Here is a 16,826-nt window from a genome sequence, read left to right as displayed (position 1 = left end):
ACTTCACTCTATGGCACACCACTCCACTGTACACAACTCTATGCCACTCCACGTCACTCTACTCTACTCTATGGCCCTCAAATCTACATGCCTCTATGCCCCTTCACTTTAAGATACTTTGCTCTATCCCAGTGCTTTCTATCCCAATTTACCATATGATACTCCAGGCTTTGATACGCCACTCTTTGACACTCCACTCTACTCTACTTTACGTCACTCTACTCCACTCTACGACACTCTATGCCACTCCACGACACACTATGCCACTCCACTCTAGAACACTTCACTCTGTCATATCACTCTATGACACTCCATGCCACTTTTCTCCACTCTATCCATGCCACTGCACTCTACTCTACTCAGTCTATGTCACTGCACTCAATACCCCTCCACTTTATTCAACTACATTCTACACCCCTCCCCTCTATGCAACTCCACTATATAAAAGTCTACTATTCTCCACTCTATGCCACTCCACTTTATGACTCTCTACCCCACTCTAGGCCACTCTACAGCACTCCCCGACACTCTACACCACTCCACTCTAGTCCACTCTATGCTACTCTACACCACTCCACTCTATGCCACTCCATTCTACAACACTCTACAAAACTCCACTCTATGGCACTTTACTGCACTCTATGCTACTCCACTCTAGAACACTTTACTTCACTCTGTGCAACTCCACACCACTCCACTCTGTGCCTCTCCACTCTACGACCCCCGATTCCACTCTGCAAAACTCAACTCCACAGCACTGTACTCCACGCTCCTCCACTCTATGCCAATCTAGGACAGTCTGCACAATTCCCTCTATGCCAGTTTACTCTTTTCTATGCCACTCCACTCTACGAAACTCCATACCACTCTACCACACTCTTCTCCACTCTACTCCACACTACACCAGTCCACTGTATGCCATTCTGCTCTATTACACTCTTTGTCACTCCACTCTACGCCACTCCACTCCATGACACTCTACTTCAGTACTCCACTCTGTGCCACTGCACAGTTCACCACTCTAATCCACTCAACTCCTCTCTACGACACTCAATGCCACTCCACTCTATAAAACACTATGGATTTCCCTCTATGCCACTTTTTTCTACAACCACTTTATTCCACTCTACTCTATGACACTGTGCGCCACTACTCCACTCTACACCACTCTGCTGTATGCCACTCTGTGCCACTCCACGACACTCTACTCCACTACATCACTCCACTGTACGCTGCTCTGCAACTCCACTCCATGCTCTTCCACTCCACAACTTCACTGCACCCCACATCACTCCACTCTACGACATTTTACTCACTCTACACTACTCCACCCCTTGCCACCCCACTCTACACCCCTCCACCTTACACTACTGTATTCCACTCCATGACACTCCACAATACTTCGCTCGATGACACTGCACTCCATGACACCCCACTCCACTGTAGGACACTCCATGCCACTTTTGTCTTCACCACAAACTTTTTTTTTTTATAAGCAACTTTATTAGTTTTCATGCATATATAAAGACAAAACAAAATCATAACAATCATAACAAGAAGGTCACGTCCGCTTCTCATATGCTTCGCACAGCACAAGTCCCACATAGTCAACAGGAATACATGGTCAATAGTCAATAAGGGTTTGGTCAAAGACAGGTCCCACCATAGTGGCGCCACTAGGGTGTAGCAGCGAAATGGGCGCCCCATGTCCCGGTCCGTTTCCCCCACACTCTGTCGTATTTCGCGGGGCATCCCCCTGCCTCGTAGACTAACTTTTCTCACTGAGCACACCAGTCTACCCCTCACTGCCATCGCACAAGTGCCAAAGCCGATCCTGCCTTCCAGCTAGCCGCAATATCTCTCTTTGCCACTAGACATGCCACACCCAGGAACACCCGGTCTGCCCTACTGGACCCCACCCACTCCAGGACACCCAACAACAGTGGCAGCGGGGCATTCTCCACCTCCACCTGCAGGATTCTAGAGACTTCGTCCACAATCGCACGCCCGTAGGTCACTGTATGTGGGCACCTCCATACCATGTGATAAAAGTCAGCGTCAGGGCTCGCGGAGCGGGGGCAGTTAGCGTGGGGTCGGAGACCCGCTTTGTACAATCTGTCAGGCGTGAGGTAAGCGGCGTGCAGATAGTAGGTCTGCACAACACGAAGGCGGAAGGTCATAGTTCTGGGGGCCATCAGTGCGTCTCGCCACTCTTCGTCTGTTATAGGGCCCAACCAGCCCTCCCACCATTCTCGAAGTTTGCTGGGTACCTGAGTGGTGTTTGTGACCAGGTTGCAGTATATGCGCAACACTCCCCCCTTGCCTAGGCCACCCATCAAGGAATTTGGCTGAATTCCAGGAGGGTCGTTCCAGAGGGAACATGTACACCTAGCACGTACCTGAGTTGTAGGAACCTATGAAATTGAGTGCTGTTGAGTGAGTACCTCTGCTGGAGCTCTTGGAAGGATTGCATGTGGGAACCCGCCCAAACATCTCCGAAAAGTGATATACTTATAGGATCCCACTTCTGAAACCCCACCATGGCCGCGACCGCCCTCAACCGCGTCCCGTGCCACAGCGGAGTCTGCTGGGTGAGTCGCTGCCACCAGCCTGTCACCCTCTGTAGCGCTCTTCACCCCTCGAGGACCACTATTGTCACCTCAGGGAGTCTACGTGGTAGGGGGCTCCCATACAGCATGCTGAGTAGGCCTGAGAAGCCCATAGTCAGGAGTTCGAGTTGATATGCAGGGTCCGACCAACCGCCCTCCAGCCAATCATTAACCACCAGTAGGTGCATTGCTAAGTAGCAGAGGTAGAGATTAGACATCCCCAACCCCCCCTCGTACACATCTCCCTGGCAGGTGCGGAACGCAAGTCGGGGGCGAGAGTCATGCCATAGAAATTATTGCACCACAGCATCCATCTCTTTAAACCATTTCTTTGGTATAGAATAGGGGTAATTTTGGAGTAGGTAAAGACACCGGGGCAGCACCATCATCTTATATAGTGCAGTCTTTCCTAGGACATTAAGGGGTAGGGTCCGCCATCACTGGAGGTCGTCTCTGACCCCCCGAGTGAGTGGTACCAGGCCACCTCAGGCAGAAGGGCTACAGTCACCCCCAGATATCGGAAGCTGTTGCGCCGGATCGGAATATTGGTCTGGCAATCATAGCTGTCCCTCGCGAGGTGTAGTGGGACCAGCAGAGGCTTGCCGGGGTTGAACGTCAGCCCAGAGGCCTCAGAGAACAGCCCCAGTAGATGCAGGGCACGGGGCCCGCTTGTGGCCGGGTTGGCCAGGAATAAAAGGAAATCATCTCGGTACAGCGCTATGCGGTCTTCCCGCCCCGTACGCCAGGACCAGCCCTCCATTAAGGGGTCCTCTCATTATTTTTGCAAGTAGTTCCATTGCGAGCGCGAAAAGGAGTGGGGACAGAGGGAACCCCTGACGGGCCCCCGACGAATGGGAAATGGGTCTGACACTACCCCGTTCACCTGAACCCGCGCCGTTTGATTAGAATAAAAGATTTTTACTAGTCCACGGAATCTGGGACCGAGCCCGGCGCTTAGGAGTACCCGGTGGAGGTACGACCAGTCTACCGTATCAAACACTTTTTCAAAATCTAGAAGGATGATTACCAGGGAGAGGGCAAGGAGCCACGGTGAGCCAATGCGACATGCAGGCGACAAATGCAGTGCCTAGTACTCCTGGACGGTATAAAGCCGCATTGGTCTGAGTGTATCACCCTCTTTAATCTAGTGGCCAATATCGTGGATACTATCTTGACTTCAGTGTTGAGAAGTGAAATGGGGCGGTAGGCCGAGCACAACTGCGAGGGGGGGTTGGTCTTGGGTATTACCACAATAGTGGCGAGGTCCAGACCCGGGGGGGAACCTAGCCCTCTGTTCTGCCTCTTCAAACATACTGAGTAGGTTGGGGGCCAGGAGGTTGCTGCATTTATTGTAAAGCTCCACTGGAAACCCGTCGGGGCCTGGGGTCTTGCCCGTGGCCATAGCCAAGATAGCGGTCTTAATTTCTTCCAGCCCAATAGGCTTGTCAAGATCCTGTCGCTCTTCTTCTGAAATTTTAGGGAAGGACACATCTTCCAGCAAGGCCCCTCCCACTCTCTGCATAGAACCCTGCGTAGTAAGCGGCAAAGCATTGTGCGATTTCATTGGGTGTCCGGGAGACAGCTCCCAATCCGTCAACAACCTCGGGTACGATTCTATTTGCTAAGGGCCGCGTCACGAGCCAGTGTAGAAGATTTCCATTCTTGTCCCCCCAGCCGCAAACGCGGGCCATCGAGGCGCGCCACATAAGCTTCGCCGTCTCAAGAGTGGAGTGCCTGATCTCATCTCTAGAGTAAGTTGCCTTGTTATGGTATCAGGCGCAGAGACTGCGAGTTGACGTTCGAGATGTAATGTCCGGGCTTCCAGGTCTGAGATCGTTTGAAGCCACGCACGCTCCTGTACACAAAGGAGATGCTTGGCCTGCCCCCGGAGTGTGGCCTTGCAAGTGGCCCAGATAATGCCAGGTGACGGTACTGACCCTAGGTTGGTCTCGAAATATTGGACGAGTTGCTCTCGCAGAGCCTGAGTATATTTCTCGTCTTGTAGATGCCAGGCGTTCAGACGCCACAGGGGGCAACTGGCAGCCTCGGTGCCCTCCACGCAGATGAGGAATGGTGCGTGGTCTGAAACCCCATGCAGCAGAATCTCTGCTCCAGCGACTCCGGATACATCTATGGCCAGCATAAAGCAAAGATCAACTCTTGCATAAGTATGATGCGCTGCTGAAGTGTGTATAAATTGCCGTGTTCTGGGGTGCCAAATCCGTCATACATCGCAAAGACCGAGGCCCTCAGCCCAACTGCGCAGCCTGGATGCCCGGGCTGAGCGATTCACAAATAGGGGTCCAGTGATATCTGACTCCGGGTTTATAACAGAGTTGAAATGGCCCCTTCAGGATAGTCAGGCCCGGGGGAAGTGCCGCCAGCACTTCCTGCAGGGCCACCAAGAATTGCTCAAGGGCCCCAGGGGGGGCACATACGCTCAGGATATTTATCGGATGGCCGCCTAGCGTGCCAGGCACTGCAGCATATCGCCCCTGCGGGTCCAACCGGGAGGAAGTGGGCACCATGGGCAACGAGCAGTGTAGCACGATTGCCACACCCCTGGAAACTCTTGAGAATACCGCGTGGTAGACTCTATCAGACCCACCGCGCACAAGCATGGGACACCTGGTGCCAAGCAAGTGCGTCTCTTGAAGTAGGACTGCATTAGAAGCGAAGCGGCGGAGTGTGGTAAAGACCACAGAGCGTTTGATTTTATCTAAGAGTCTGTTAACATTCCAGGAGAGGACCTGCTTTGAAATTTCTGATGTGTGCGGGGAACCACTACTGACATGTGTGACACGCTAGCCCCACAGCTGCGATGTGACCTAAAAAAAGAATAAGGTTAATACAACTAACGTTCAACCACAACTAGGCAATAACTTGCTGTAACATTGTGTCACCCCAACCCGCCAACTGCCCCCCTTCCCATACTTCCAGCCCTCAAGCATCTGTCACCCGCAAACCCCCCCAACAACCTCCAAAACAAAATGTCAGTCATTGGTGTGGCATGGTGGACCCCTCCATAGAATCAGAGTTCTGCAATGGTGCAGCCCCACGTCCCGCGCCCCTCGCGGGGATGGGGACTGTCTCAAGTGTGCCCCCCCCGCCTGCCCCGAATCTACGTAGTCATGATGTTAGGTCAGCAAGGGGGTCTGGCTGAGGTGATCATCTTCACAGCTTGTTGCAGTTCTGCTCTCTCCCCGGCCATCCGGGCCAGACTGCCCACCCAGACTACCCGGACCTGGCGGTGCTCCACTTGCAGGTGAGCAACATAGTTTGCTCCGTTTCCGCCGTCTGCGCCCACTATGTGTTTTCGGCAGATCAGTGGTGCCTGGTCCCGGGGAATTAACCTTCGGTCGGGAGGTCTCTCTCCGGGCAACCTGGTGCTCTTCTGTGAGCCAGTCCCACGCATCCTCCGGTGAGTAAAAAAATAATGATTTCCCGTCCATGAGGACCTTGAGGCGCACAGGGAAAAGGAGCATGTAGGTCAGCTGCATGGCCCTAAGTTTTAGTTTGACTCCTTCATAAGAGCAATGTCTGGCTTGCACCTCTCGAGTGTAATCCGGGAAGACCAGGATTCTATGGTTGTCCCAGCTGAGATCAGGGTGTTCCCGTGCTTCTTTAAGGATAGCATCACGATCTCTAAAGTTGAGGAATCTTGTGTTAAATGGCCACCTGGGCAGCCCCGGCTGAGGTCTGGGCGCCAGCGCCCAGTGGGCATGCTCGACCGCAAACTAGGGGGACAGTCGCTGTTCTGGGACTCAGGATCTGAGCCAACTCTCCAGAAACTCAATTGCCAGTGATTTTTCTGTGCCCTCCAGGAACCCTATAAAGCTCAGATTGTTACTTCTGGAGCGATTCTCCGTGCCTTCGGCTCTGTGGTGTAGCTCCCCTATTTCATCCTTCGCACAGGAGACCCGTTCTTCAGCTTCCTTTATGCGCTCACTGCTGACCTCAGGTCATGTCGCAGCAAGCCCACGTCTTCTTTCACCTTGCCAATTTTAGTTTCTACCGCCAATTGCGAGGATTGAATGGCTTGTAAGATTGTTCCCACTCCCTCCATTGCGGGGGACTCTGGCGTCTTACCACTCGCCCCGAGGGAGGCCGCCGGCACGGTGAACTGGTCGATACTCTGTTGGGAGGCCGGGGGTAGTCTGCTGGTTTTGTCTTTCCCCATGCTGGCCACACGAGCCCGGAGCCCAGCCGATCCCGGTAGATCACTGACAGTGTGGTGGGCCCAGGCAGCCCCCTCTCAGCACCAAGGATGTCTCGTAGTCTCCACCACGCCCAAACTGGCGCACAATCCTGGGGGGGGGACAGCCAGGTGTGCCATCCCTCTTCTGACGGTGGAATCGGTCTGAGCCTGCCCGGGCAGCACCACTCAACCTCACACACATGACCTAGGTGTCGCAGTCACTTCTTAGTTGCCTCTCTCGCGTGCACCACCTCTGGCACTGCTGAGCCAACATCTCCTCCAATAGGGTCCCTCATCCGCATACCGGCAACTTCAGGCCCTCTGACCAGCATGCCAGAGGTCGCACCACTCTCCTCTCACCCCAGTCTCCATCAATGTGTCAGCACCCCTAGTCAGGGTCCGCGTACAGCAGGGCCACCTGGGGCCCTTGCAGCCACAGGGTTCTCAATGCCAGTGTCCGTGACCGCGCCGTTGGTCCAGTGCCAGGTCTCCCCTCCTGCAGACCAGGCCTCAAGGGGAACCACTCCTTCACGCCCTGACCCCACGCTCCAGAAAACGGGGCCAATGCAGCACCTCTTATCCAGGGGCTCCACCCCGCCCCACCCAGCGTCTCTCTGGCTCCCCTCTTTGCCCACTGCCCAGACCGAGGCTCAACAATGCGGTCCGGGTGCGCTCGTCAATGGAGCATGGAGTCGCTGCTCACACCTCTGCAGCACCCCAGGTCCACGTCACCCACTCCTCTTGCGGGGTTCAACGCCCGCCCTGCCAGGGGCACGTCGGTCTGGGTCGGTCTCTTCCCCGACCGACCTGCATCTTGGACGACTAACAGCTTGCCCCTGGGGGCCTCCGATCCACCACAAACAGAGCCCCACGCCCCAACAGTCAAGCGGGCAGGGACTACCGCTCATGCTCTCACCAGCGTCCCGCCTCGCCACTGGTCGGAGGCCCAAGTCCTCAGGCGCCCCGACCGTGGGTCTCCAGTCATCTCCTCCTGCGGATTTGGGCCAGCATAGCCTCTCCAGATCAGCCTGCATATTTATACTCTGTTTGTGCCGGATTTGCGTCATTTATTTTGGTGCAAATTCAGCGCAAACTGAACTCCATATTTATACTTTGGCGATAGAAAGTAATGGAGTGTGCGCCATTTTTTGTACTTGAAAATCTACCTTGCACTAATGACATGCAAGGTAGGTGTTCCAGTGCAAAAAATGGCTCTAAGGCATGTGCGCCTTATTTATCCTCTGGCGTCAAAATGACGCACACGAGGAGGCGCACCTTAAAACATGGCACCCAGCCGGATTCGCACTGTTTTTTAACGCCTGGGTCAGGGCAGGCATTAAGGGACCTATGGGCTCATTTCCATGGTGGGAGACCATGGAAGCAGTCCACAGGTGCCCTTCCCTGCACTCAGGAACACCCCCTGCCACCCTCACCCACCGCTGGAGGACACCCATGGATGGGGGGACCCATCCATGGTGAGTGCAGGTAAGTGCAGGTAAGTATATATATATATTTTTTAAAGTGGCATAGGGGGGCCTAACTTGGGCCCCCCTACATGCCACTGTGTCCAATGGCCATGCCCAGGGGACAGAGGCCCCCTCGGCATGGCCATTGGGCAAGGAGGCATGACTCCTCTCTTTGCTAAGACAGGAGTCATTTCCATGGGGCTTGTACATCAAAAAATGGCGCTAGTCAGGTTAGAGCCAATATTTTTGACTCTAACCTGACTTGTACCATTCTTTGGTGCACAATCCCCAGTCTTCCCTTCACCTCTGCTGCCCGGTTACCGTCATTTATGTTGACGCTAACCAGGCCGCAGTGCCTGCTAACGTAATTCCATAAATAAGGCGCCCGCTTGGCGCGTTGGAATGGCGTTAGCCGGCGGTAAACTTTTTTACGCAAATCTGCGCTAGCGCTGATATGCATCAAAAAGTATAAATATGGGCTGACCGCCATCTTGACGCCTGAAAGCCACGCCCACCACTAACTTTTAGCCATGCTGAACAGCAGCCACGGTGAGGTACAACATGGTTGAAACATACTGGCAAAGCCAATCGTTTTTGCGAAAGTGAGAACCTATTGGCTGTGCCAATGCTTATTTACATTCTATTTAGAGCTGAATAATTAAGTGAATGGTGTAGCTGAAAGATCTTGGAACAAAAATCTTATACTGGGTTGTGATACCTCATAATGCCAGCCCTTGCACATATAAATATATAGGTTCTGCAAGGTTGAAATTTAAATGATGAAACCTTTTATCTTGTTTCTATGCAGTTGTGTGTTGCGGACCACATCTGGCAGTTCCTCAGGCCTCAGAATTTTCCCAGCAGTGTGTAGCAGTACTAAGCAGAACAGACAGATATTCTCCTTGTGAAAGGTAAGTGTACAGGGCTGGTTTTCAGGAACATGACCTACATTTCTCCAGTGGCGGCCAGCAGCTTTAGGAGGGAGGGGGACGAGCAGGGCACACACACACACACTCATTCTTTCACACACAGACACGCACGCACATTCATTAACAACACTCATACCATTCAAAACATGCACACACGCACCAAACATTCATTTTAAAACATCACACACACTCATTCTTTCACGCACGCACATCCATTAACAACATTCATACCATTCAAACATGCACGCGCGCACCAAACATTCAATTTAAAACATCACACACTTACACACACACACACACACTTACCTTCAGCCTCCAGGTCCCAGGAGGGTTGGGACTGCTGCCTTCCCTCATTGGCTAACCTGGGGTCAGCCAATGAGGGAATGCAGCAGTCCCAGCCTCGTCGCAGAGTGGGATGGGGTCAGTGAGACTGCTCACCCCACTCCACTCTGTGACGAAGTATCACTGATTGACACTCGCCCTGGGCGCTTCAGGGCTTAAACCTGAAGCGCCCAGGGCAAGTGTCAATGGGTGACACTTTCCTCGTCACCCAGGGGATGGCTTCGAGGCACCTTTGCTGAGCCGAGGAGGTCACGCCCATAGGAGCTGTGACCTCCTCAGCCCAGCAAAGTTCAGCTCAGGAGTCTGTGCAGCAATGATCACTCCTGGCTGTCTGAGCTGAAAATGAAGAGTGTCTGTCAGGCTGGCCTTTGTTCAGCCTGACAGACACTCTTCATGAGGGTCAAAAGGTGGGGGGGGCGCGGCCCCTCCGCCTTAAAGGACGGGCCGCCACTGCATTTCTCTGAAGTTGTGCTTCAGTTTTGTATGGTTATTAGATTTCATAGTAACAACAGACAACATGCGAAAGAATACATTAGAAAGAACAGCGAGTGCACATACAGCACAGTTTACTGGCCCTGATTATGAGTCAGATGGAATTGAATTACCATATTGAATTCGGCTCTGCTTGATCATGAGTGGGTCAGTGTTCCTGCCAGTGCTTAAATTGTAAAATAATGAGTACCAGTGCCCAAAGCACTGCTCAGAAGCCCGGCTGCCACTATTAAATGTCAGCAGGCTGAATATAAAGGCTACCTAGTCTTGAATCCACGTAGGGCTTTATAATCGATTTCAAAACACTTCCTGCCCCTTAACCTCACTCTTGCAGGCTCCTGCTTTCTTCCTCCTTTCTCTTTTGTGTGTTTTCCCTCTCTAGCTCTCGGAAAATAAGCTTGTCCCCAAAAATAAGTGCTGGTTGGCCCCAGTGGCAACCAGCTCCAATTAAGCAGTGGTTCCTGATGGTTTTTCTGGGTGTTGGAACACTGGACCTGATTGTAATAGGGAGTAATTCCAGCTGGTAAAATTGCATGAGGCTTTGCCAGCAGCGCCAAGCCCTGTCCTCTGATTTTTTTTTCTCGTGGGTGGGGGATGGACGTTTTTCAGTGCCACATCACCACCCTGCTCCCTGCTCCCACCTCACTCTATCCAACACAGAGGGCTCTACAAACATTTACCATTTGCCCTGAGCAGGCGTTAAATGCATGCATAAAAACCCACCGAACTGGGACTTCTTTGTGGTTTTATGATCTGCATATCTGGTTCCACATGGTAATTACCCATTCCAGGGGTTCAACTTATAATTGGACTGTATTGGAACAGTGTTATCAGCTGGTAAGCAAAATTTCACTTGCCGATTTAACACCCCACCAGTACCGTGCAACTTGTCACCGGCCAATAATTGGGAATCACTGACTACCTTATCACTGTCGAGGGCGACAAAGTTCTCAGGCAAAAAGAGCCTGCACCACTTCAACATACAGAGGATTTGAAAAGAAGTTACGGATCTAAAACATTGTGTGCATCCCTGATAAGATGTTCCCTCAATAATAAAATGAATATCTGGAAGCTGACAGACGTTGCGAGCCATCGATAGACTGCATGTGGAGCTGCAAATAAACTTGGGCTTCAAATTTCTAAATCAGGCTGATCTTTGCTATGCAAAGGTCTTTTGGTCCCCTTCTGTAGCTGAATAAATATTCCACGAGAACGGAGGATGAGGAAGGTAGATAGGTAGAGGTAAAGCAGTAACACAACCCTGCATGCTCCCTAACATGAATATACACGTTTCAGTCTTGTGCGGTTGAGCTGAAGTCTGCTGGCAGAGGAGAATGTAAAAGAATCAAACGGAGCCTGCTGCTGTCACCTGGCCGTGGTGGGTCAGTAGCCCTGGGCTGTGACTCGCAGACTATGTGCAGTAGGAGCCCGGTGACACTGAGCTCTGGAGCGGCCATTTCAAGGGCTTGTATGTCACTCTATCAAGGCTGATCATATCGGCCGCAGTAGTGGCTACGTTGATGCTGTGGATGCAATATTACTTTCATTCAGTAAAAAGAGTAGATATAGTGACTGTATCTCTCGACGTGCGGTGGTGACCTTGAAACTTGGAGAGGTCACCTACAAGTACAGCGAGGCCCTCATATTTTGGGGTATGAATCTAAGTGGTATAGCTTGAGTACAAAAGGCTGCTGGGCACTAAAGCCCTGACCCTTTTGTCCTACATTTGAAAGGCTCATCATGACAGCTTTCAAGTCTCATGAAGAGCTAGCCAGACCCCCCTCCGTGAATCTGTGTACACCAAATGTAAACCCGATTTTCCCTGCTCGCATTGGTGCATGCATCTGTGCTTTCTAATGGCACCGTGTTCAGCGGGGCACGGGCTAAGAGTCTGCCCAGTTACACTCCCCATCTCTCAGAAGAAGGAAGTGGTCGTTGCAGCTCCACAGCTCGGCTGAAAGTCACAAAACTCAGCAGCACGATCAGGGTAGATGGATCAAACTTTGACTTACTTGATACGGCAACCCATGGTCTTCTTCAAGGGCACATCTTGCAGATTCTTAGCTTGATGACGTTTTCACCTCTCCGCCCACCTGCAGACCTTCTTCAGCGTCGGAAAACATCGACTTTTGGCAAATTAAGCTTTCAAAAGAACTTTTTTTTAACTATTGCTTCAGGACTTCCTGTGTGGGTTTTCTCGTAGAGGAAGTATAGGTGACGTGAGTACCCAATCTGGCGCTTGGCTGCAGAATGCTGGCTGGCCTGAATATTTCTGTGTTCACTAAAACTGTTGCTGTGCAAAGCAGTTTTCGGGAGCTCAAACACTGTGGGCCGTGGGGAACAAGAGGTCATGCCACCCAAACCATGGGGACAGGGTTCCACATCCCCGACTTCACACAAGATCTGCATCTTTTTTCAGAAGCTTCAGTGGAGTCCGAGGAATGGGGGCTATGGAGACCATGCAAGTTGGAATGACAGACTGCAATGCTGTAGAAAACAAAATGGATAGGTGCATTCTGTCTACCATTCCCTGGGTAATCCGAGCACACTTACACTCCTTAATCTTTAGCATTACCCTCACTTACCCTAAATGGTTGTCAGCTCTATCCCCATCGTACTTTCCATGTGCCTGACTGTTATCACTTCGTGATTTCGAGATTGACCCTAGCTACACCTTATTCACATGGGGGAGATGGGGACGGGTTGGGGTGTTATTTCCCCCCTAGAAACATTTATTCTGTAGTTAATAGTTAGGGACAAGTGCTTTCAGTCGAATATGGTAAAGTATTTGTCAGCTTTCACCTGGAATTATTGCATGCCCGCACTGACAAAAAACACATGCTCTTGTCTGTTTTGAAGGCCTTAAAAATGTTGATTAGTTTGAAAAATATTTGCCCATATTTATATTTTTTTTGCGCCTAATTTGCGTAATTTTTTGATTCAAAAGTGGGACAAACTTACAAAATACAATTATATTTTGTAAGTTTGTGCCGCTTTTGCCTCAAAAAATGATGCAAATGTGGTGCATAAAAAGTATAAATATCGGCAATATAAGTAACTCATGCAATCCACTCTCCTCTCTCTTTCCACTGCCTCTTAAGTCCGTCCCCCAACCCCATGCCCTGCTTCTTGTAAAGGCCCTCATTATGACTCTGGCAGTAAATCCCACTTACCACCACGCTGACGGCCGCCAATTTACTGCCGCGGCGGCAGATATCCGTTCACCATATTATGATACACACACACCAATCCAACAGAATACAGCCACATACACAAATCCGTCAGACCAAAGGTCAGTGATAAACTGGCAGTATCAAAACCCACACTGTTATGCCAACAGAACAACGCCCATCACATTATGACCCAAGAATCACCACAGCGGACATTCAACGGCGGTAAACCATTGGCGGTACATACTGCTGCGCTCACAATGGAGACCCACAAACAAAACAACACCACATTGGACAAATCAAACAACACCCACCTGACACCCATACACACACCACACCCACACCATTATAAAACACTCCCACAGTACCCACAACCCTTTACAAATACCAATAATCTCCACCAGACTGACACCAAGACCAATGCCACAACTAAACACAAACACCACATACACCCATACATCCCTCACACACCCCACTTCACACACCCCAACACATTACCGAACACACCCTCATCAACACACGTCACATAACACCCATGGCACCACAAAGGCACCTCTGTTTCACTGAGGAGGAGTTAAGGGTCATGGTGAAGGAAATCGTCAGACTAGACCCATAGCTATTTGGAGCACAGGTGCAGCAAGTATCAATAGCCAGGAAGATGGAGCTATGGCGGAGAATCGTGGACAGGGTCAACACCGTGGGACAGCACCCAACAACAAGGGACGACATCAGGAAGAGGTGGAACGATCTACAGGGGAAAGTACGTTCCATAGCAGCAAGACACCAGCTTGCTATCCAGAGGAATGGTGGTGGACCCCCACCTCCTCCCCTCACATCTCACAGCATGAGAGGAGCAAGTCTTGGCAATACTGCATCCTGAGGGCCTGGCCAGAGTCGGAGGAGGACTGGACTCTGGTAAGTCAACTTCCATCAATCATCAATCCCCCATACCTGCATGCGATCACATACCCTCACCCTCACTCCCATCACTCCACTCCATCCCACACACTCCACCATCACATCTCAATAATCCCAATGCCAAGCCCTGCAAGTTGTACCAATGCATGGACACCCCTCACAGCACTGCATGGACACTCATCACTAAAGCATGCACAGCATAGGAAAACTAAAAATCCCACCATACACCAACATACACAAGTAAAAGCTGGCAAGGCTACACCAACCATAGACGGGAAGTCAGGGATGTACAATATGTCATACACATGAACCATAATAGATCATTTACATCCCCTCAGGTACCCCAGCCAATGCCACTGGAGAGGAGGTGCCAGCACTATCCAGTCCCCCAACAGAAGAGGCCCACAGTGATGACAGTAACTCTGGTCTTCAGGATCTGGATGATCTACCTGGCCCATCAGGGACCACTGGACAGCCAGTTACCCAAGCCCAGTCACATACCAGCACAGAGCCTCCCCCATCAGGAAACAACACCACAGCACCCACCTAGCGTACCCAAACCTCGGTCCGCAGGAAACGTCAATCAGCAGTGTGCCCACCTGTATAGGGACCCCAGGCTACATCTCGCCCCCCAAGACAATCAGGGACCTAGGGTCAGTGGCAGTGGGCACACAGTTCAGGGGACAGAGGCACATACCAACAGGGAAACTGGTAAGATTGATGTGCACCAGGGGGAGGACAGGACCAGAGAATTGACTCTCCAGGATGCGCTCTCTCAGATCCTGGGAGCCTATCAACATTCCCAGGACACAATGGGCCAGATCCTAGACAATGTGCAGGAGAACAGGTGGCTGCAGGAGGGACAGTATCAGGAGATCAGGGAAGACTTGTAGACCATCAACACCCTGATCTCCATAGCAGGGGTGCTGGCAGACATGGCCAACATTCTGAGGGAGGCAGTCTCACACCACTGGGCCTCTGCCACTAGCCAGTCATCTGAACAGCCTTCCACCTCTGCTGCCGCTAGTGGCCAGGAGGCCCCGCCACAGGACCCACAGGCCACCAGCACCCCTTCCCTCGTAGAAGGTGAACCACCCCTCAAACGTTCCCTGCGATCCAGACAGAAGCCAGAGACACTTGCCTAGGCCCCTGCCAGGAAATGAGACTCTCCTGATTATACCCCTTGTGTCCCACTCAGTCACACTGTCCACCTTGAACTGCCATTGCTCCTCTTCCTATGTCCCCTTGGACAATGCACCTGTGCTACGAACAGACTGGAACAATACCCTGGACTTTCCTCCATCATCATCCCATCCCATTGCACTTCCTCTCTATTTATTAGTACTACAATAAACACCCTTTGATATAAATCGATTTAGAGTATGTCGTATTTCAAAATATATATTGATTGAGACAGGTACAACCATTGCAAATGAACTGTACATAGAATGAGAATAGAATCAATGACCTGTAGCTGGCTGTTATGATCACACCAGGAGTATTTGTCAAATCACCAACATCTGCCAGAGGTAACAGTAAGTGGGCATAGAAGTGGGAAATACCAGCATGCCAATGCCACACAGAATACAGTACAACCAAAGTCATTGAAATGCAAAGTTGCACTGTCTCACCTGTATGTCATTGGAAGTACTGATGGATCACAGATGTTTTGTTGTCCACATTCTCATCCTCTGCCTCCTCATCCTCACTGTCCACAGCCACAGGGTCCACTGCTGCCACAGAGGCATCTTCAGTCCAGTCTCCTCCTCATGCAGAAAAGGTACATGGCGTCTGAGGGCTAGGTTGTGCAACATGCAGCATGCCACGGCCATCTGGCAGACCTTCTTGGGTGAGTAGCACAGGGATCCACCTGTCAGATGGAGGCACCGGAACCTGGCCTTCAGGAGGCCTATGGTCTTTCAATGATCCTTCTGGTTCGCCCATGTGCCTCATTATAACGTTCTTCTGTACTTCTCCAGGCATTCCTCACAGGGGTTAGCAGCCATGATAGGTTTGGGTAACCAGAGTTACCTGCAAATTTTGAGGGACAACATTTAGCCACACACTATCCTATATGACCAACACCATAGGCATACACACATATACTGGGTGGGAACCAAGGTTCACCTATTAGCCACATCCTGTGCCTTTGTAGTTGGGATTTCACATTTGGGATGCTGCTATTCCTCAGGACAGAGGCACCATGCACCGACCCTGGATACTTAGCATTGACGTGGAAGATGTACTGGTCCGCCAAGCATACCATCTGCACATTCATGGAGTGGAAACTCTTACGATTCCTGAACACCTGAAAAACCTGCACTGGCTCTCAGTCAACAAGAGAATCACCTTCAAACTCCTCACCCACGCTTACAAAACACTGCACAACACCGGACCAGAATACGCCAACAGACGACTCTCCTTCTACACCCTGACCCGGCATCTCTGCTCCACCGACCTCACCCTCACAACCGTCCCACGCGTCTGCAGAACTACAAACGGCGGTAGATCATTCTTGCACCTTGCAGCCAAAACGTGAAACACTCTTCCCACCCACCTGCGCCAGACCAAAGACCTCCTTACCTTCAGGAAACTTCTCAAGACCTGGCTGTTCGAGCAGTAGCAGCACCCCCCCACTTCTCCCCACTCCTACCCTCAGCGCCTTGAGACCCTCACAGGTGAGTAGTGCGCTTTACAAATCC

General features: G+C 51.4%; 1 protein-coding gene across 3 annotated transcripts in view; it reads right to left on the bottom strand.

Moving 5' to 3' along the window:
* The window catches only part of DENND1C (DENN domain containing 1C), a 292,565-nt gene extending 280,397 nt beyond the window's left edge, over nucleotides 1-12,168 (bottom strand). For all 3 annotated transcript variants that reach the window (XM_069230426.1, XM_069230428.1, XM_069230427.1), the window contains exon 1: nucleotides 12,049-12,168. In XM_069230426.1, coding sequence (XP_069086527.1) covers nucleotides 12,049-12,065 — 17 coding nt within the window. In that variant the 5' untranslated portion in view covers nucleotides 12,066-12,168. The remainder of the gene's footprint in view (nucleotides 1-12,048) is intronic.
* Nucleotides 12,169-16,826: the final 4,658 nt, after the last annotated feature.

Source organism: Pleurodeles waltl, chromosome 4_2 (genome assembly GCF_031143425.1).
Source record: "Pleurodeles waltl isolate 20211129_DDA chromosome 4_2, aPleWal1.hap1.20221129, whole genome shotgun sequence".
In the NCBI taxonomy this organism is placed as follows: domain Eukaryota; kingdom Metazoa; phylum Chordata; class Amphibia; order Caudata; family Salamandridae; genus Pleurodeles; species Pleurodeles waltl.
The sequence above is the reverse complement of the archived record's forward strand: the minus strand, read 5'-3'. Positions and strand labels throughout refer to the sequence as shown.